General features: G+C 37.3%; 1 protein-coding gene across 1 annotated transcript in view; it reads left to right on the top strand.

Moving 5' to 3' along the window:
• COMP (cartilage oligomeric matrix protein) overlaps positions 1-23429 on the top strand; it is a 54408-nt gene that overhangs the window by 5230 nt on the left and 25749 nt on the right. The window contains exons 2-5 of the mRNA XM_072405050.1: positions 7619-7701; positions 10821-10872; positions 13022-13197; positions 18557-18694. Of these exons, the coding sequence (XP_072261151.1) occupies positions 7619-7701; positions 10821-10872; positions 13022-13197; positions 18557-18694 (449 nt within the window). The remainder of the gene's footprint in view (positions 1-7618; positions 7702-10820; positions 10873-13021; positions 13198-18556; positions 18695-23429) is intronic.

Below are 23429 nucleotides of genomic sequence, written 5' to 3'. Positions count from 1 at the left end.
TTACTGGTCTGGCCAGGTGAATTGAGTACACATCCTATATACAAAACATGGTTGGTATTTTGAACTATGACATGCAAGGCCCAAACCTTCCTCCAACACATTTTGTTTCTGGATTTCAAAGAGCCTCGTGAAAACTAGCAGCTGCTAAACTGAAATCCAGGGCTTTTTCCCAAAATATAGACCAAATCTGGCAACTCCCTCAGGTATGAAATACCTATAAAAGAGAGTACTGTACTTCCCCCTGATAAGGCCTTTATCTAGTTTTCCCCCCAAAAATTGAACCATCATAATTAACCATCTTTATTGAAGAATTTTCCAGGCTAGGAGTTACTATACTGAGACCCATGAAAATACTTTTTATCAAAATGTCACCCAACCATACAAAGACAAAAAATTAATAAAAAACACAGACACACATGCAGTAAATGTATTTGTTTCCTTTAAGGCACCTGCTTTGCACATGTCCCAATACAAACCTGTAATCTGCCACTGTTACTATTTGGCAGCTAGGATTTTTGAGCAAAACTAAACCAAAATAAGAAAAAATCGTAAGTAAGAAATCGTATGCATCATTCAAGTCCTTAATCATCATAAGTCTGGGGACAACAATCCAAGACACAGTTTACGAAATGCTGGTATAGGTTCTTCATCTACTTCGTAAACTGAGATGATAGCTCAAATGTGACACAGCCAGGAAAATCCTTAGCTTACACCATCTGACATAGATCAGTCTTTACAACCTTTTGCATTGTGATCTGCTACAACATTACAATGTTGCTTTTCTGAAAAATAATAAGGTTGCTATTGTGCCATCTCAGAATTGTCCTAATGCAAATTTGCACTGTTATTAAAAAGACCACTTGAAATACACTCAAAGTCATTGACCCAAAAAAACTCAGAATATAAATAAAGAACATACTTGACCTGGTCAATATCTTTGAAAGTGGTAGCACTAAAAAAGTCAGCATTTGCCACAACGCAAATAACAGTTTCTGAAAAAAGGTCTGCAGTGGCAGCATACATCCAGGATTTCTCTAACTATAGGACTTATTTGTTTCCACATTCCTAAGGATATGGACTTATTAGTTCCATATCCTTAACAGCCTGGGATAGAAAAAAAAAATTGCTCAGAGTATATTATAGAATGAACGTCATGTAAAAAGGCAAAACAAAACAATGTGCAGCAAATAGAAAAACAGTGATTTTATTCTTTTTAGGTAGTCTTAGACAAATAAACAAAATGCAAGTTTGATTCGGCTTTTTCAAGATAATGTATTTTCTGTATATACAAGTACCTTGGTGCCTCTCATTGCCTCTTTGTGGAAGATGTAATCTTAAAGCAAGTTATTTTATATAATTCCAGATGTTTTAATAAGCAATATAATTAAATAAATGTGTTTACAATGTCCGTTGTAGTAAATCTATATTATATCCGTCACAACAAACATAGGTAAAGGTTGCTTTTAGTAAATTTCACATGTTTACCTTCCCACTTCTGCCTTCACTGGCTTTTTAAAACCCCCAATTACATATTCTTGTGTAAATTATCCAAGGGATGTCTTTGGAACCCTAAGCACCAGAGCAGCCCACATAGGCCTAAATGACCTAGATTTATTGAGACATTTTACATTTTTGGGGTACTAGTGCTCAACTTCTTTTTGTCCAACAAGTTGTCTGTACAGCAGTGATCTTTTTAGGATCCAAAAGAAGAGTTTACAGCATTTACATTAGCGCTAGGAGACTGTAGGGAATGGGCACATCTTTAGCTCTAGACTGCATTGCTGGCAAGAGACTTGGACAGTGGATTTAGGTACTTGTATCTTGCTTTAAAATGTTAGAAAAAAGCTTAAACGTGCAGGATGGGTTACAGAGAGATTGGAAAGAGGGGTTAGAGCAGGGTAATAATATTCTGGTTGGAGATGTGCTTTAAGTACATTATAGGTACATATATGAATGATTATAGCACACACAGGTCCAGGATCCTGTGTCCATACTATATACCTGTTTGGAACATCTAGGTCTTTACTTGGGACTGCCATCAATAGAGTTGAGCTCTGCATTGCATTGTGTATGTGCCATACAATGCAAGCAAAACAAAAAAGAAAAATACAAAAAGGACAGGGAAATTTTTTTTTACAAAAAAATATTTTGCATGTCTTTTCTGCCAAAACTCCGTACCTCCTAGTGCCTTTATGTATTTTGGGTTTAGATACAAATTAAATACTAAAAAGCATAGTCAGGTTTAACTTGGTAGGCAAAGCCCTTTGCACATAAACACATATTTTCGTCCATTTCTTTTCCATTAGTCACATCTGCACTTTCCATTTGAATAGGCATTTATGTGCAATAAGAAAACATTTTTTTGGTTGGGGAAAGTGTTACCGTACTAGAAATCAACATAACATCCCATTATCATTGTCTCAATCCTTCTGTAGAAAGCATTTTAAACACATACAATAAAACTGTGTAAAATGCATTTTGCCAAGAAAAACATTTTTTAATGATGCCCGAGGGGAAATCACAAATATTTGATGGTGCTTTCAACCAGTTGAATAACAGAACAGTGGTTCCTAACCTTCGGAATAATGCCAGAATAGCAATTATCTTGATAACTAAATTACAGGTTGATTTGCTATATAGCACTAAATTACATGGCTGCTGGAAAGCACTCACCAGATTTTTAGTAATGTACCATTATGCACTGTTCTCTTGCAGACAGATGGAAAGTAGGGCGTAGAGATGCTGGGCCTAAATCAGAAATAATGTCTCCTTTAATCTATTGTCTTTCTTTATGTAAAGAAGCATAGAGGACTATGGTACACCTGCACAGTACCTCCTTCTGTTTGTATTATTGCATTCAAACAAAGATTTGTAAAGCATTGACCTGGAATTAAAAATAAAATGACAAGAATTTCATTTGCACATGAAGTACAATAAAAACAAGCAGGTATGTACATTTATACAGTAATTTACCCATGTGTACCAGTCAATTTCTGCTTATGAAATGTGTTTTTTTACTAACTTGTAACAGTTGGAATTATCATTTATACAATATCAAGTATACAACACATGATTCAAAAGGCCAGATGTCCTTACGAAGAAGCAATTTTTACTGAAAATGTATTAATACATGTCTTTTTTTCATATTTTTTTTTCTTAACAAAAAATATCATAAATTTAATCAAATAAATACTAGCACAGAATACTTGCTAGTAGGGAGGAGAATGTATATTCCTCAGTCATGGTAATACTAGACTCATAGCCTTTAATTTGGGAGGAAGGAGGGGAAGTCTTTTAAAGTTGTTTTCCAAAATAGTGGGCATTTCTTTTGTAGGTACTGTTTAATTATGTTTATTAGTTTGTCACTCTGTATCTGTGAAGTAATTATTTAATCTGTGAACCCTTTTTCTACTCAATTATATAACTAAAAATATTTTGGAATAAAAAAATAGTAGGCATAGCTCCCAATACAAAGGTGACAGATGTTTCACGAACACTGGGTTGCTCGCCAGCTCAAGTGCCAATAAGGGTATATGCCATCTATATGACCCCAATGTTGGTAACTACAAGCCTATATGTATAAATACATTTTTCTGATGCTGATATCACTATAAGTGGGTTGCATTATGACGGATATCATTCAACCAAAAAAAGGACTGATACTGGAAAGAAAAGCACCTTTAAGAAGCAGTGCTAAATATAAGGAGTGAGTATAGCAGTCAGAGCTGCATAGGTATTTTTAAAATCTGCTGGGGAATTAAGTTGTTTGGCATTTTCTCCCCAAGGTGAAATTTGGCTTCAAAGATAATGTATGGTATTTTGTATATACGTTATATATATATGTTCAATACTAAAATATACCATATATAGCTGAGTATAAACCATGATTTTAGGACATGAAAATGACTGTCAAAAACTGATCTCAGGCGGCTAAAAAGAAAAAAATGTTGTGGTGATGAGACCCTTTCCCCCAACAATGGCATTTGTGGCCACAATTGGGGGCAGGTGGGATTGAGGTTTTTGCCAAAAGGGATGGGGGTTACATGCTTTTTGCCCCATTCCACACATGCTGCACCCATCTCCTTTCATAAAAGGTCTTTGGCGGGGGGACCCATCACAGGTTTTTTTTTTTTAGAAGTAAATCCTACCTCCTTTACCTGTCAATGACAAATTGTCACTTACACCCTCACCTGTTACTCCATCTTTTGTCATCATCACCTGTTATTTATGCTATGGCATGTTTATTTGTTTAATAATAACTTCATTCATTCACTTCATTTTAATTGTATTAATTGTATTTTTTGATGACTGAATATTGTGCCCTAGATTTATGCTTGAGTCAATGGTCCTGATTTAATAAAGCTCTCCAAGGCTGGAGAGGATACGCTTCCATCAGTGAAGCCTGGAATGGATTTCTTCAAAGTAATTTGCTATTTACTAGCAATTGTTTTGAATCCTGGATCAGATTTGTTCAAGGTTTGCTGGATCACCAAGCTCCACTGATGAAAGTGTATCCTCTCCAGCCTTGGAGAGATTTTATAAATCAAGCCCAATGTGTTTTTCCTGTTTGTTTCAGAAAAAAATAGGTACCTCATTTTATACCATGTTTTATACCATGTTTATATGCGTTTTTATGAACTTTTACAGGAATTTTAAAGCTTGACTTTAAAACGCTAAAAAAACTTTTATAAACGTCTATGATGTGTTTTTCAGCGAATTGCCCCGATTTTACATAAGTGTTTATAAAAGTTTTACTTTTAACCCTTTCAGGGAATGAGTACAGGGGTACATAAAACGCCTTACTCATTCCCTGAAAGGTCTTAAAATATGGGTAAAAAATAGGACAAGGTTTTAATATAAAAATATTTTATTAAATGTGTGTGTGTTTGTGTAACTTAACTGATTACCATGGCTGCATTCATGATATGAGCACAGCCGTGGGACTCCTCCTGACAGCGATGGATTGCAGGGCACTAGAGGTTAAATGAGGACAAGCCTCTCCATTCACCCCTAGTGCTCTGTGATTGGCTGAGGTTTTCCGTTTCTCCGCCATTCACTATGAATGAGGAGACTTGTCCCCATTCATCTCTAGTGCTCTGTGATTGGCTGAGAAATAGGAAACCCTGATAACAGCTCAAGCAATCATCATGGCTAAATACTAATACACCGAATGTACATGCTTACAATATAGCCTTCCTTACTAGCCATATTATTGATTGGCTCAGGGGACAGTCTCACTCATCAAACTATTGTTTAGAAAGAGTGATGCAATGCCCATGGGACCTTAAGGCATTGTTACATTGTAAGTTCTCTTCACTTCCTCCACATTTGAAGAAGAGTATTCTTGTTAGAGACACCATATTAGCCTGGAGGGAGGTGAGAGATGGGGCGGTCATTTAACCTATCCAGATATTTACCAATATGTGGGAATCCAATGTTTTCCCATGGTAGTACCCATCCCCTTTTCCAGAAATGGAAAAAAAGGACTGTGGCAGGCGACCTCCACCATATGGATATGGGGCGACTTATGACTTTTAGGGAAGTAGGCCTTAAACTGTCACCCTCAGGAGCTCCCACTCACTCACTATATTATCTTCCAGTTACCAATTTTTTAAAATCTTTAGTAGGAAAATTACAAGGCGCACTAAACCATATTTGGTTTGATAACCTAATAATTCTTGCTTCCCAGATCATTTCAGATATTTACAAGTCAATCAAGGATCATTTTATTAAAACCTCCAGCATCTACTAATGTGAGTAAATGGGGTGAGGAACTCTAGATTGCAGATGTTACCAACAAAATAGCTCAAGGTTACATTCCATACTGGGTTCAAACAGTTTGAAAAGCTATGATAAATGAGTAGTGGAGGGAAACCCATTTCAAACTTTTTCATTGCGCGAATAAGGTCTTTAGACCTGGAGAAGGGTTAGAGTCAGGTACTGCATCAGATTTTAGCTGTCCTAAATGCAAACAGACTTCTGCAACAATATTCCAGATGTGGTTACGGACAGGGGATGAAGGGAATGGATCACAGTGTGTCTCCTTGCAGCAAGAAAAGGATTGCTTAAGATGTGGATAGACCCACTTCCTCCAAAGTAAGAAATAATTGTAGAGGGTTTGAAAACCATATTGAATAAGGAAGCCTTGGATGCCGAATTGAATAATGAAAAACATGTTAACAGATTTTTTGATAAATAGTATTCCTTTATTCTATACTCCTTTATAGCAACAGTACAAAATAAGCTTCTTGAGCCTTTTAAGTATTCTACATGGTAAATTCCTAATGTATCCTTGTCGCTGTGCTAAGAGAAGCATGGAAGTAATTATTATTATTATTATTCATTTAAAAATGTTGAAGAATGTTGACTTTGTACAAATTGTTGTTTGCCTGCTCACCTTTCCCCTCAGCCTTCCTCTTCTTTTATTCATATTTCTTAATAAAAAAGACTTGAAAAAAAAAGATGGCCAAATACCCATATATTGTCCTTGATTTTTCCCTAACACCTACATAAAAGTTTACGTAAGGAAGCAATGAAGGATATTGGAGTAATCACATTTTGCAGAATGTTCACCAAGTAAGGCATATTCCTAAAGGAAAAAATCATGCAAAGAAAAAACACTATAAGTATTTTAAAAACTTGATTCTTCCCTGTTTTAATTTGCATTGGTTGGTGACAGCTCTCTCACATAAATAAATCCCCTTTAATCATACAGGGGTGAAAAGATTTTGACTTTCAAAAGATCCTTTCACAAATCTTTTAGTGCAAGAAGAGCACCTATCTACCACAATTAATAAAAAGAAATTCCTATTGAATTAGATTTGGATACAAGTGATGCATGAATAACTACCTCAGTAAATGTTATTATTCTTTAAACTTTTCCATTGATGGTTACATTCCATAATGGGATGTAAAAGCACATCTCCCTCTGCTGCTGAAATGGTGTCCTGAGTTTTTGAATATCTGGCAAACGTAGACCTTTTTTTACTGTGAGAGGCTTTATGTTTGTGAGGACTTCTAGCTATACCTTAACATACTCAGCAATCCCCAATAATGCAAAACCTTTTTTTTAATTTTAGATGCCCCAAAAGGGTTAGGTTTTTTTTGGTGAGTTAAACCTGGTATGTGAAAGATTTTTTAAGAACCTTACAGGAGTTTATAGTCCCAAGTTGGGTTCAGTGTTTTTTCTGCAAAATGTGTTTTAGTGAATTTAGGGAAACCCAGTACTTTTTTTCAATAATTTTTCACAAATTATTACTTTCTGGTAACAACATAGAATTTTCTACTCAAAAATTCATAGAATTTAGTTTTAGTCTCAGAGGGGTAACCTTTATATTTCAACAAAGGCAAACCTCAATATCTTTAACGCAGTTGGTTAAAATGGCAATATTCATCATTTATAAGAAACTGTCCCTCTTCAGTAGCGCTTAGTACAATAGCTCCCTTATGGTGTTCCACTTGATCCCCCACACATACAACCAAAAGTCTACAGCAACTGAGCCCATACTACATTGGCTGCTACTGGTAATGTACTCTTTCCTACTATACATGTTGGTTTAACCCAAAGTAAATGTTTTGTTATTTTATTACTGGATAAAATAAACCATTATTATTTTAGGTGATGTCAGTCCTCAAATGCTTGCAGAAATGAAAGAAACTAATGTTGTGCTGAAAGAAGTTCGAGATCTCCTAAAACAGCAGGTAACTAGCAAATGTTTTTAAAGCTTCGTCATTGATGAATGTAAAAATATGTTATAGGGTACACACTCATAACTTGAATTCATTTCCTACACATAAGGAAGGGATTCTTCACAGTAAGGTCTGTGAAATGTGGAATAGCCACCCTCAGTTTCGCAAGTTCTATCCTTAAGAAAAACCTGGATGCTTTTCTAGAAGATTATAATACAGAATATAAATGGGTATTAGGCAACAGAGACTGTTGATCAATGCAACATCCAATAGCCTCCCAGGATCAGGAAGGATTTTTTGCCCCTGTTGCAGTAAATTGAACTAGGCTTTATAAGGTTTTTTTGCCTTCCTCTGGATCAACTATGTCTATAGGGTTTTTATCTGTGATATGTTTATTTCACTAGTGGTTGAGTTTAATGGACTTATGTCAACCTAACTAACCTCCTATATATAAGATTGTTGTAAAAAAAACATTTACCAAAACTTCATGGGACAGGAAATGTGTTTCTGACAGGATCACCAATGAATAAAGAGTAAAAAAAAAAAAAAAAAAAAAAGAGAAAAGTAGCTGCCACATCAAAAGACTACCAAGCTGCAATGTATTACATGTTTGTTATTTGCTTTCTATATGTGCTCTTTAAGTGATAATTACACTATGCCTGTTAGATTTACGACTAAAAAAAGTATAAATCCTCAACTACTGGTACTGTGCCCTTTGGGAGTACAATCTTAATAAACAGAGCATACCAATGAAAATACAGGGTAATGTACAGTGTAGTGGTCGGGTCCCGTTCTTGCAAGTTCTTGGCATCAGAGAAGATTGGTGTCCAAACAAGGGAAGGGGGTGGGATGTTGCCCGATACTAGGACAGGAGAGGTTCCCCCTGTCCCTCATAAGGCGTGGGGATAGGGGGGAGAGAAAGAAGGGGAGAGAGTGGGAGAGAGTAAGGGGGAGGGAGTATGGAGAGTGAATGTTTGTATATGAGATGCTAAGTATTGTGTGTAAGGGGTGATAGGTATATGAGCAGATGATTATTTTATTGTATACATATATATAGGGGATGGTAAGTGTGTTTGACTATTGGATGTATCTGAAGGAATTAATTACAAAGTGTAAATTGGAAACTAAATGAGAGAATTAAAGGCATATAGTGGATTAATAATTAATATTTCGTAATAAGAGAGAATAAGAGAAATATCTCTAAAAATTGAGGAAATGACCTGAAATAAAGGTCATACACATGATTATTAGTGACATTGCACATATCTGAATATGAGCCAATAACAGAATCGATAAACAGTATGTTACACACTTAATCATCAATATTTTACTTTACTGACAGATATCTTTACTTGAAAAATAATAACAATATAATGAAAAGAACAAACAATTAAGGTGTAGTCAGGACTAACATGATGGTGATGGTAAAATGGTTACAGAATCAGACCATAATATATTAGAAGAATGTAGAGTTTGTGTCTGAGATATGGTATTGACTGTGTCCCTATTTAATCATTGAAATATGTTAATTTTGAAAAAGTATTGGTATATGATATAAGAAGGATTTAAAACAGAGCATATCTTTTAGTCCTGGATATGAAATCGCATTCAATGAAAAGATCCATTTTGTTTCTTTGTGTAAGAGGATTCTATAAAAGGTAACCCCCCTAGAGTTGGGAAAAACTCTTTCTAAGGCTGAAAATGAGATTAACTTTATAAATATATTAGCAAAATTGTGTTGTGTCACGTGGTGGCTAATGAGAGTGTTTATTTTTCCTGAGTTATTAGAATAAATATGTTCTTAAAAAAAGCCGCTTTCCTGCACTTTCTTTCCCCATTTGTTTTATATTTATGGTTTAAATTGACTTGAGAGACTTGAGTCTGGAGTTTGAAGGAGTGGTATGACGTCCCAAAATTTAAAGACAGACTATGGATATAAGATCAATATTGGTAATATAGTCAACAAATTTAGTGGAAAGTGATAGGTGAAAAAAAAAATCACAGCATGAATGAAAATTAGAGAGAGAAAAGTAATGTGATGAGAAAGAACTGAAGAAGACATCTGCCTTTCAAAGAGTAGTGAAAATGGAAACAACTTCTTGCAGAAGACAAAGAAGTAATTTTCTTAACAACAACTAAATACTGTGAGATGTGATGGCAAACAAAATAATTCAGATGACAACACCCCTCTAAGAATAATGCAATGGGAAACTATGAATATAGAGGACACCTGTCCTCTAGGAAGTAATGTGATGAGAAAGCGTGAATGCAGAAGACACCTGTCCTCTAAGAAGTAAGGTGCAGATAATTACCAAAACGCAGAAGACATCTGTCTCCTAAAAACACATTCTGAGGATTCTTTACAAAATTAGAAAATCAGTTGCAAACCTCTAAATGCTAAGCCAGTAGGTATGATTATTTTAGCAAATGTTTAAAGACATGGGCATGTGCTGAGATTATGTAAATATGACTCATTTTTAATAATCATATTTGCTCCAGAACATTTATTTGTTAATTTTTAGAGACTAATAGAAAGAACAGTGTCTAAATATCAGATAAATGTTTTTTCAGTATCTACATACTAAGTTTATTTATCCTTCTTATGAGTCACTCCTTCATTTATTGCCAGAAATGCATACATCATGCCATTGTCACTCTGCTTTTATTGAATTAAACATTTTACGTTCATTTGATATTTTAATGGTGGAATTAGTCTATCACTGGATTCCAAAACAAATCTACCACCATGACTCACCCTAACTTAAGCAATTTTCAATTACTAGTAAAACAAAATGGAAAGGCAACAGCTGAATAAGAAATCTAAAAATGGACATATTGTAAATGGCATATAGGGCTCTATTCATTCTCCGGTCATTTCCCCCATATTATTAGTTTATTTCCTATTCATTTTCTATTGTGACAGTTGTGCACTAGGTGGCAGAACAAGTCATTGTTTTAATAGGAACGGAAATGGTACCTGTAGAAAGATACAACCATTCAGACAATTGTCAGTCAATTCAATTAAGGAATTAAATAGGGGAATAATTTATAAAAAAAGTTATGGGAAATATATAATTATTCATGCCATGTATTTTCATTATTCTAAATAATGTGGAAATATTGTTTTTTAGATAAAAGAAATAACATTTTTGAAAAACACAGTAATGGAATGTGATGCTTGTGGTAAGTGAACACTCAGTGTATAATGTGACGTGAAATTATATCATGAAAAGACTGTTTACACATTTAAGTTAAATGATAAGGAACATATGTGAACTAGTATGTATTAGGTATTATATGTGTAAGATAGGCTTATTTTGTAATGAAAGTTATTGGATTTAGATATTGCAGTCAATGGTGCTCATTACTAAGAGGGATTTGGCTGTTTAGTGGGATAATTCTTTTGGATTAGGGAATGTGGTGAAAATTTACATTACAAACAACACAAATACAAAGGATGACATACAAGAAAAGAAAAGAAAAATAGGAAAAAAAAATATTTTTTCCTGCATATGATTGGATAGTTAATGTCAATTGAGCTTCTCATGTACTAAGCGGAGTGAAATATCCCTTACAATTAACTAATTTACCATGCCATGATAACAGAATATTTCAAATCAACCCCAGTAAGTCAAGTGTTTAAGCCTATATAGAGGGGATAAATTTGTGTTCCTCATTGACAACATGGGGCATTAGACATGGTACTTATCCTACTCCTATAACCCTGTTACCTCTATGTGAACAGCCATTTGTGTTCAGCAGTATTTCCTAGTGATCATACAGAGATGATAATCAGTAACAAACAGAAACATTGCCTGGGTTGCCTGGATTTAGTATATATTGGTTTCTTTCTGCTCAGTTGTTAGCAGCTCTATTTTTATTTTTATTCCACATAAACTACAGGAACAACTAAACCAGAGATTAAGACAGCTAAGAATTGTACATGGAAAACAAGACATATTTCTAAAGGTGATACAAAGTAGGAAATAATAAGTTGTTCTGTGAATTATCCAAAAGTTATGTAGGTTGGCATTCAGCTATCCTGTGGAGACAAACTTGTTCTGCATTGGCAGAAGATACTGAGTCCTTCACTTAGCTGAATATCTTTACTTTTCCATTGACTGCAGATTATGCCAACGCAAAGTAATATTACTTTCTCATTTAGTCTCTCTTGCCAAACAGGAAAGACAAACAGAAAACCAGTTATTTCCCCTGATACTTATATATGATGGAGCCAAGAAGACAGATGGAAAGCAGATTAAAAAAAATGACATGTTATTATTACAAAGGACATTAGTGAAATAATGAAAGAAATTACCGGGTGCTATGTTCTGTTGACATATAACAGAATTTAATATGCTGTGCTAAATTAACATTTATACTCTGTATATGAACTGAACTGGCTAATCAAAATATTTTTGAGAACTCTGAAGTTGGTAAACTAAATCCAGACATTATGTGGCACTCACATATTATTATTATTATATTATTATTAATAAACAGGATTTATACAGCAACATATTACATAGCACTGTATGATAAATAGGGTTTGCCAATGAAAGACAAATACAGACAGTGACACAGGAGGAAAGGACCCCGCCTCGATGAGCTTACAATCTAGGAGGTGGTGGAAGTAACACACGATAGGAGGGGAGATATGTAGTGTTTGGAAGTAGTGAGGGTTTTAGGAGACGGATGGGCATCTTTTAGAAGATGGATGGGCAAGTTTGAAAAAATTAGCAGAAAGTAGGAGCAAGCCAAATAGGATGAGGAAGACCATTTCAGAGAGTTAGGGTAGCTCTAGAAAAGTATTAGAGCCATGCGTGTGGTGAAGTTTTGAGTGAGGAGGTCAGTAGTAGGTCATTGGAGGAGTGAAGAGAGCAGCTTTTTTTTTACCAGGTCTGAAAGGTAAGTGGGACAAAAACTGTGGAGGGATTTGAAGGCAAAGCACAGGAGCTTGAATCTGATTCTCAGGTGTAATCGAAGCCAGTGAAGAGAACTAGAAAGAAAGGCAGCAGAAGAGGAGCGGTGGGAAGGATGGATGAGTCTGGATGCAGAATTCATCAAAGGATATGGAGGAGAGAGTCGGGATAGTGGAATACCAGAGAGGAGGATGTTACAGTAGTCCAGATGAGAGATAAGAGTGTATACAAGGAGTTTGGTAGTCTCTGGGGACAGGTAGGGGCAGATTTTGGAGATGTTGCACAGGTGAAAGTGACAGGACCTCTCTATAGGAGTAAGGGCTGACATGCTGCTACATATTTTATCTACTGACCTAATAATATATAATGTACATTATGGGTATTTTAACCTTTTTCTATATTTTTTTCAGGACTCCACACAAAGGCAACAGGCCCTCTAATTGCTGTTACAGCTTTCAAAAATAGATGTAAACCTAACCCATGTTTTGCTGGTGTTACCTGCACAGAAACGGCCTCTGGATTCCGATGTGGACCATGTCCGCCTGGTTATTCTGGGAATGGAACACTGTGTACTGATATTAATGAGGTGATTACAATTCACAATAAATACTCAAAGACCAAATCAAATGTATGAGACAGAATTCATGGAATTATAAAATAATGTAAAAATAAAACTGTGCCGTAGTGATCTAAAATTAGATACTAAAGCAAAATGTGAATCTTACATAAACATAAATCACATACAATTAACAGGCCCAGGGACACCATCCTTAAAAATAGAAAATCTGTAATTCAACAGTATTCAAGAATATGATTTTTTTTATCATTCATTACAAAATGAATGATCATAGACACACAACAGATACAATAACACTGGGGAACAATTTTGAACAAATTTTTTGTTGACTTTTTGTTGAATTTTTAAGCTTATTTACAGTAAAATAAGTATGCTGATTCTGAAAGTGCAGTTAGTTTTCTTCTATCCTGTCAGGTGTTACTGTAGCGTGGATTTGTATAGGCTATTCATTTACACGTAAGACAGTGTGGTCAGAGGTTGTGCGCTGCTCTACGTAGTGAATAAGCAAAATTTATTTTTCTACTTACACACATATTTCCTTTCTTTCAGATTATGTCTGGCTCTGCAGTTTCTCGTCGTAAGTGCCTAAAAAACCCTGATTCATTTTGTTATATCTGTGGCAGTTTCACCATTCCCAGTCAAAGGGCAAACATCAGCACATTTGTAGATCAAGCCTATTTGGCATATTTCAAAGTTAAACTTGGTGATCAAGATAAGTCTTGGGCCCCTCATAAGGTGTGCAAACAGTGTATCAAAGGAACACGTGATAAGATGTCATTTGAAATACCTATGGTTTTCAGATGAAATTCCAGTGCCGGTTTTCATTACACTACCCTCTCTTGAAGAACATGATTATGGTGATGGACTAGGTGACAACATTGATGAAGAGTTTGAAATTGAAGAGGACTCTGTTTGTAAGGGATTTGATCAGCATGAGTTGAGTGATTTGGCACGTGATTTGGGACTATCCAAGAAGGCTTCAGAACTCCTAGCATTAAGACTGCGTCGGATAAACTTACTTGAAAAAGGAACGAAGGTATCGTACTTTCAAACCAGAGAAATTGCATTTCTGCAGTACTTTAGAACTGACAGTGGCTTTGTGAATTGCCATAACATACCTGATTTAATAGAAGAACTGGGAATTCCAATCTATAACTCAACTGAATGGCGACTATTCATCGATAGCTCAAAGCGGAGCTTAAAGTGTGTTCTCCTTCACAATGGCAATATATTTGGGTCAGTCCCAATTGGCCAATCAGTTTCTCTTTGTGAAGAATATGCAGACATAAAGAGAGTCTTTGAGTTGTTGCAATATCACCAACACAATTGGGTCATCTGTGTTGACCTTAAAATGGTATGCTTCCTTCCTGGTCAGTAACGGGGATACACCAAGTATCCTCGTTATCTGTGCATGTGGGACAGCAGAGCTCGTGAGAGGCATTGGGTGGAAAGGAAGTAGCCTCCAAGATCTGCCCTAAAACCAGAAGATCCAAACATTCTACATGAGCCACTTGTTGATAGAAAGAATATTATATTCCTGCCTCTGCACATGAAACTGGGTCTGATGAAGCCGTTCATTAAAGCTTTGCCAACTGAAAGACTGTTTCAAGTACCTCATTTTGTGTGTTTGATGGTCCACAGATTCGGCAGCTCATCAAAGATGAACATTGTCAGAAGTCGAAACGAATGCTTGGTTATCATTCAAAGCCATTGTCAAGGACTTTCTTGGAAACACATGAGCAAATAATTACACAGAATATATCCAGAAACTCTTGGAGAGCTATAAAATGCTTGGTTGCAATATGAGCATCAAGGTGCACTTTCTGCATATCCATCTTTCTAACTTCCCGGGAAAACCTTGGTGCAGTCAGTGATGAGCAAGGTGAACGATTCCACCAAGATTTGAAGGTCATGGAAGGACAGTATCAGGGTAGATGGGATGTACATATGATGGCTGACTATTGTTGGAGTACCAGGCAGGATTGTCCCAACACTGAACACTCCAGGAAAAGCTATAAGCCTAAATTTTTACCTTAACCGCTTACCCGATTCAATTTCAAATGTTTTATTGTAAAAAAAAATGTCATAGAGTAACAATAAATCCTTTGTATGAACAAAAGAAATTTAAATAATGTACTGTAAAAACTGGATGTGATACCAAAAAAATGGTATCATTTCTGGATTCACCACCCAAAAATTTGTAAAAGAACAAGTGTAAGATCTAACTCAACAAAAAATGCATTTCCCAGTGTAATCTATAGGTCAAAGACTCATCCAAAAATGTTTCTGTAGGATGGTAAAAAAAATGATTCTTTTACACCAATAGCAATATTTAGCCAGTAAATAATCATCTAATGCTTAGTCATATAAGGCTGTAAAAACTTTGAGCTATTTGTTGATATATATATATATATATATATATATGTGAGATTTTTTTTTTGGATGTATTGAATTACAGTATCATTTAGTGCTCTGTAAATGTGCACAAAAAAAAAAAAACAACCCCAAGGCGTATGTGTGCTGTTTACAGAAAATTGACTTTACAAGTAAACAAATACTGGAATGATATAACTGTGAAATATCCATTGTTTAACTTTATGAACCAAAACATGAGCGCTGTACACATGCCAGATTCTCGTCCGATACTAGCCCTGAGGCGATTATTGGACGAGAATCATCTGACATGTGTACGTAGCCTAAGATTTATGTAATTATGCAAATACAGAATAGCTCTGTTTGGCAAAGGAAATTAGATTTGACAGTGAAAGGAGAAGCAGTAGACTGATTAATTACTCTCTCCTCCTAAATGTATGTCTCCTGTTAGCACCTGAGCAGAATGTCAGGAAGAATACCTAAACCTTCCTAATAATCATAAGAACATTCAAACTGGATAATATAGGATGACCTTGGGTTGGATCTGTGGGACAGTCAATAGACCAAAGTGTGTTCGGAAGAAAACTTCCCTTAGTTGCCACTGTTTCTTTTGTAGATATTCCATCACCAGCTGTCACTCCACCTTTACTCCCTGAGCCAGACTTGACACACTTTTCATTTCTAAACTAGGAGCACTAAGACCCTGTAAGTCTATGCCCAACTTATATTCCGCATGTATGGAGGCTACTGGGTTAGTTCCCCACATATAAGTGCTCATATACATAGATTCTTGATTGGACACATCTTAGTCAATGTCACCTGGCTCAAACTTGGATATCCCTTGTATGAACTAAGATATCACACAATCAATTCACAGAAAATGTTATCCATTTATTTTGGTAAGTTCAAAAGTAATTTAATGGCATGGCATGGTAGAGCCCATTCGGATCCACAGGCACATCATAACTAATAAAATATACTTGCGTAGTCAACTGACATACAATCATGTGAAAAATGTGGACACCCTTTGAAAGCCTATGTGTTTTGTAACATTCTTGGACATATGGATATTAAATCTCAATTTTAACAATACTGGGAAATTCAAGTAATATAAATTAACTATTAGAACTGAAGAAAAGACTTTTCAAAATTTTCTATAAAGTATAATTCTACAAAAATACAATTTCCACTGTGGACTAAAAAAGGAAACCCCCACATTGATTCCCACTTAAAATTGCTCAAAACACACCCAGGTATATCACATCAGATGCACATGATTAGAACATTGTTACTCAGCATTTTGAAGGAGGTTTGCCCTATTTACACCTCAGACATTTAGTTTGGTGCGCTCTTGACTGTTGAGGCGACGATTGTAGCAGCTTATAAGTCTGGTAAGGGATTTAAAAAGATCTCAACAAAAATTTCAGCCATTCCACTGTCCGAAAAATAGTCTACAAGTGGAGGACTTTCAAAACAGCTGCCAACATGCCCAGGTTTGCCTGTCCAATCAAGTTAACCTCGAGAGCCGACCGCAAGATGCTAAAAGAAGTCCGCAAAAACCCCAAAATGTCTTTACAGGGGCTTCAGCAGGTTCTTGCTACTGTTGATGTAAAAGTGCATGCCTCTACAATCAGAAAGAGACTGCACAAGTTTACCTTGCATGTGTTTCAAGGAGGAAACCTTTGTTAAGAGAAACATCAAAGTCATACTGAGGTTTTCCAGTGAGAACTTAGACAAAGGCCAGAACTTCTGGAATAATGTTCTTTAGACAGATGAGTCTAAATTTTATTTATTTGGACACCAGAACAAAAGACATATTTGATGTAAACCAAAAACAGCATCCAGGAAAAGAACCTCATACCAATTGTGAAGCATGGAGGTGGAAGTGTCATGGTTTAGGAATGCTTTGCTGCAGCCAGCAGCAAAGCAGCTCACCATCATAGAATCCACTAACTAATTCTATCGTTTATCAGAAGGTGCTTGAGGAACATGTGAGATCATCTGTAACAAAAATTAAAGCTGAAGCGGAATTGGACCCTATAACATGACAATTACACAAAACATACCAGAAAATCCACCAAGGACTGGCTGAAAACTAAGAAATGGAAAGTCCTGGAGTGGCCAAGTCAAAGCACAGATGTTAATCACATTGAGATGCTGTGAGTGAAATGGCCTGTACATTCAAGAAACCTCTCAAACATATCACAGCTGAAAGAATTGTGCATTGAGGAGTGAGGCAAACTTTCCTCAGACCACAGAGACTGGTAGATGGTTTAGGCCAAATGGAGTAACACTGGCTACTAAGGGGTAGGGTATCCTAACTTTTTCTTCAGTTAGAATACACATTTTTGTTTCTATCTTTTGTTTAATGAGTAAAGCAAGGCTAATTCTGTTGTTTACCTGCAAATAAATCACTTTCTTTTCCAAAGATAAATAAAAACAAGATAAGAACTGGATTTAGGTTAGACTGAATTAGATAAAGAAATTAATATTTAATGGGGTGTCTTATTTTTTTCACATGACTATGACCAAAGTTTGGGAGCAATACTAGACATATGACATAGACATAAATGTTAAATTTTTAAATAAATTGGTAAATAAATAACAAATAAATGTTAAATTGTGATTATAATGCACTAATTTTTGACTGAACATTTGACTTACAAAAAGAAAAATTAGGCAACAATTATTGAACTTGAATGGACCCATCAGGTGGGTAGTGATTTGGATGTTTTTTTTTTCTTTTTGATAGTTTGATTGCTGAGAGTATCAGTTGGTTGAAAAGTTTTTCTGTCCATTCAATTTATAGCAATAGTTTAACTGGACATAGATAACTCAATAAAATGATCAAATAAATAGATGAAAAAAATGTCAGTCCTACCACACAGACATCTGACCTAAAGTTTCAAAGCTATTTGTAGTATAGATGTAAAGATGAACATTAATAGAGAACTTGATTTATGTCTGTGCCAATAATGGTGATTTGTCTTTCCAGTGCACTGTAAATCCATGCTTTCCTCGTGTCCGCTGTGTCAACACATCACCTGGATTCCACTGTGATCCATGCCCTATTGGTTATATAGGAAAGAGGGTGGAAGGAGTTGGCCTGGAGTTTGCTAGAGGAAATAAGCAGGTAAGGATTTCTAAGGTATTCCCAGAAGGATGACTGACATGACATGACTGAGGTATGCAAGTGCCCCTTCTAAAACAAATCTTTTCCCCCCACCACTTTTAAATAAATGCAAACACACCTGTGGGTATGGTGAAAAATGGTCTTATGGCCGTTTATTACTTTACAACGTTCACCATATATAATTCAATAACTTTATTTACATTTTACCATATAACAATTAAACAATAACAAATATGTTATTCCACCACAAAACCCATTCCTCAGGAGGCAGGTCCTCATGAAAATTAACTCCATCAGCACCATTTTACCCCAGGATAAGCATTAAATTGATATATAAAATGGCCTCCAGATGCCACTCCATCGCCTCAGAAACATCAATTACTAACATAGCCTAACATACCGACCTTACCACCTCTTAATCCCTTCAAACATTTTGGAAACACCATACCATAGATGGCTCTCCCCATATTAAACACTTTAACCAACCAGCTCCACCATACCCTGTCCCCTGAGGATCTCACACTGCCACTGAGCCACAAGTGTGACACCTTACACTTGTGTGCCCCTCCACACCTGCAGGGCCCGAAGTATCCCGTCCTGCAGCCCCAAACACCACAAATCAATCCCTATGGCATTGAGATGAACACCATCTTCCCGCAAATGCAACAGATAATCTGACTCTAATTCCCTATGGCGAACCACAATGCCCCCATTCCTTGCAATAAACCTCCCTGTTAACCCTTACCCTGGCCTTGTTCAACCTGTCAACAGAATGCGCCATTCGCCATATCCCCCTAGCCACAATTTCGGACCACACTATCACCATGTTCAGGAAAGCTGTACGTAGCCTCAAATAATCCCATCATATGTCCCTGATGAGCTTTCTAATGGACCTTACCCCTAAATTGTTGCCACCGGCATAAATGACTGCTATGTCCGGTGGCCTGTTCAGCCTAGAAAACCTGTGTATTTCTGGCAATACCCTACTCCCATAACATGCCCGGTACCCCAATCCATCGCAGTGCCCCTTCCTCCCGGGAAATGCCCAACTGGCGACCTTTAGAGCGAACTTCAGCTCTCCTGGCTCCCCAGCACATGTAGGAATGACCTACAATCAATATTAAGCTCGAAGCCGTCTCTAAAATAAGCAAACACAAACAAACAACCAGTAACAGAAACAGAAAGCCACAAATACACATTATACCACAAGCACCACCAGACCAGATGCCTCAGCAGGCGAATCACTGGTGGCGATGACACCAACCACTTGTTCACTGCTTGCACCACACCCAGGTTGTCACAATGAAAACGAATCTGCTTGTTAGCAAAATGACAACCCCACAACTCAACCGCCAGCACGATCGGGAACAACTCCAACAAAACCAAGTACAAGTACAAGCCACACAAAATGATTTGGGCAGCGAATGCCTGCTGTTGCCGCCGCTAAACGCCGAGCAAAGATCCTGCCCATCAGCATGATCTTACACGCAAAATTAAGCTTACCCAGACAGGACAGGAGCTGGCCTAAACATAACTTCGGCATCCAGGCATCCTGCATCTGGCGTCCAGGCGCCCTGTTTCAAAGCAATTTGTCCACCGGGAGTCTGCATTCCATGGCCATTGTATCAATTACAATGCCCAAAAAAGAGAACTCCGTCACCAGGCCGTACCTTTTTACCTTTTTACTCCGTCACCAGGCCTTACCAACGGCACCCCAAACCGTTCGGCCACATGTTGCAAGGTGCCCAACAATATGTCCTAGAACGAGGAGGACCCACACACAGGAAATTGTCCAGGTAATTTAATACAGAATTCACACCTGACAAATCACGCGCCACCCACTCCAGAAACATACTAAACATCTCAAAAAGTGAGCAGGACACTGAACAGCCCATGGGAAGACACCAGTCTACAAAAAACCTTCCCAAGTGCAACCCAACTACTTTTGGCTGTCCGGGTGAACAGGAAGCAGGCAAAAAGCGGCCTCAATATCCGCCTTCGCCAACAATGCCCCCCTTCCATATTTCCTAACCCAGGCCACGGCACTATCGCCGCATTAACAAACCCCCAGATGGATAGGACTGGTGGTGAAGAAACTGGAGTTCTCGTTTCCGGCCTTCCCAAGAAAGGGCTGATTACTCACCTTTGCTGAAGTCATTAAACACATTCAAAGGCCAATGTCTTTATAGTCCCATCTTAAAGTCGGACAGACCACCATCCGTTGCCTAAATTGCTTATCATATTTTAACCATGCCTGTCCCCCATACACACGATATGCCTCACTAATGCTTTCAAGGTATCCAAAAAGAGCCGAACAAATGCTCCAGTGTCTTTTCACCCACTACACCAGCCAGGATGGAAAAGGCCTGTAGCCAATTCCCAAAGGTGTGCGGGATCAGACGATGTCCCTGCAACTCCTCCTCGCCCTTTTTTCTATCACCACCCACTGCCCTATCCAGGTTAAAACACTCCAATGGGAGTAGAATGAAGATTTCCATGTACTCCCGACGCCATATCCTTTCTCATACTTTCTGTTTCAAGTGCGACCCCAAAGGACCCTCGAAGCATACATACACTTTACCATGGGCACTATCCTCCACACTCACCTGATCAGATTCAGTAACAGAAGTGCCACTGGGTCCTTGTCCTACGCCGGTCTCACCAATTTGACCCAAACTCCCAACCCCCATGTCCAGACGCCCCACACTGCCTCCCAACACGCCTTCCCCGTACCTGCTCCTCTGATGTACGCCCCCCCCAAGGACTAACGAGGTCCCCATCATCACCGTGGCCACCTAATCCTTCAACCAGTTAGGCCCTTTATCCTCCGCCGTGGCTCTAAGCTGCTCCAACATGGCTTCAACCTCCTCCATTACTAAGACAATAGATCTTTACTCTCCAAATTGTAAAAAAATTCTGACCTTTTCCTCACCTCTCCCATCTTTATAACTTCATATTTTCCCACCCATTGTTTTCTATTTTCTTCCTATCACCTTGCACTTTTACATCATGCCATCCTCCACCCCCTTCCTCCACTCAGCCTTCTGGCCTTCCCCTCTCAGTCAAATGTTTTGAGCCACTGTAAAAAAAGATAAATTGGAATATAAAATAGATCATTGTGTTTGTAAGCACTGAGATTAAACCAAAAATATAGATTTATCCAACAATTAAATCATTACTATACAACATAAAACAATTACAACTAGGGATGAGCAAGCAAGTTTTTAAAATTCGATCTTGCAGCAAATTTGGTCGTTTTTGCTTACCAAAATTGTAAGTGAAAATGGTTGGTGTAAATTCGCCAAACAAGATAGAAACTCAAGCGTCATCAGGATTTTCTTTTTCTCAGCCAATCAGACAGCACTAGAGGTTTTGAATGGGGAGACTTGTCCCCATTTGACCTCTAGTGCTGGGGATCGCACACAGGATTCCCAGGGCTGCATGTATGAATGCAGCCCTGGAAATCCACTGCGATGCCCGGGCACTAGAGGTTAATTAACCTTCAGTGCCCTAGAAATCCACTGGAAGTCCCTATTTAACCTCTAGTGCTGGGGGCACACAGGATTCCCAGGGCTGCATAAACGAATGCAGACCTGGAAATCCAATGCAGTGCCCGGGCACTAGAGGTTAATTAATATCCAGTGCCCAGGGATCACACACAGGAGGATTCCTCCTGTACTGATTTCCTGGAACTTCCGATGGGTTCGCAAAATCAGTTCACCGAAATTTTGCAGACCCATTGGAAGTTCGAGGAAATTTTCTCAAGAATGGCATTCCCAAGGACATTCTCGCTCATACCTAATTACAACTAAAGATATTGTTTTGGGGGCTTGAGTACATTTTTAAATGTACAGTATGTTTGTAAAAAAAATGAAAACCAAAAAACTAGTCCATTACAAAAGGTATTATCAGATTCGGTAGGGTCTTGGTACATCATTGCATCAAGAATGGGCATAAATTACAAATAACACAGGCAACCACCGAAAAAAATGTAACATACATTTACAAAGCATGTATTCAGCAGATGAAGGAATGAAATCCTGGAGGTATCCAATTCTGTTTCCATGTACTGCATGAGCCTCATAATGTAAAGAAAAAAAATTAATTTTCCTTTCCTGATTGAACCAAATCTTCCTTCATTTGTTCTATCATTCTTGACCTATCAGACACTGCTGCTCAGTGAGGGAGGATTTCAGTAACAGTCAATCCTTGTGGGCTCGACTATGTATTGCCAGATACTGATAAACAAGCTAGGCTTGTAAATCTTCAGTAATAATACTAACAGTCATTTCCCTGTGGACATTTGTTTTTAATGCAACTATGGGGCCAGCAAACACAACCTACATGAAAGTGGTTCTGAGTTCAAAAGCAGTGCAACATTGTTGCTACATTATCACAGGAAGCTGCATTAAGTGGACTTTACTGGCAGGCTCAATATGTATATCCAGGACCTTGCTGGAGGTTGCAGTTGCTGCACCACATTTTTTAAAACCATAGTTCTATTTACAAAAAAAAAATAGCTGATGAAACACAATTTTTATTTTACATATACAGTGCTTACAATTCAACTTAAAAAATTAAAGGACAAATCAATGTTTGAAACATGCCTAATTAAGGTGAAAAAGAAATGCACTTGCTAAGCAAAGACATTTTCTGTAAATTAAATGGAAATCTATCTGCAATTCCTTAGTAAATCATAATACATAACCGCTTATATATAATATAAAATGATCTG

Source organism: Pyxicephalus adspersus, chromosome 3 (genome assembly GCF_032062135.1).
Source record: "Pyxicephalus adspersus chromosome 3, UCB_Pads_2.0, whole genome shotgun sequence".
NCBI classification, from domain to species: Eukaryota; Metazoa; Chordata; class Amphibia; order Anura; family Pyxicephalidae; genus Pyxicephalus; species Pyxicephalus adspersus.
Note: the sequence above shows the minus strand (reverse complement) of the source record. Positions and strands in the feature narration are given on the sequence as shown.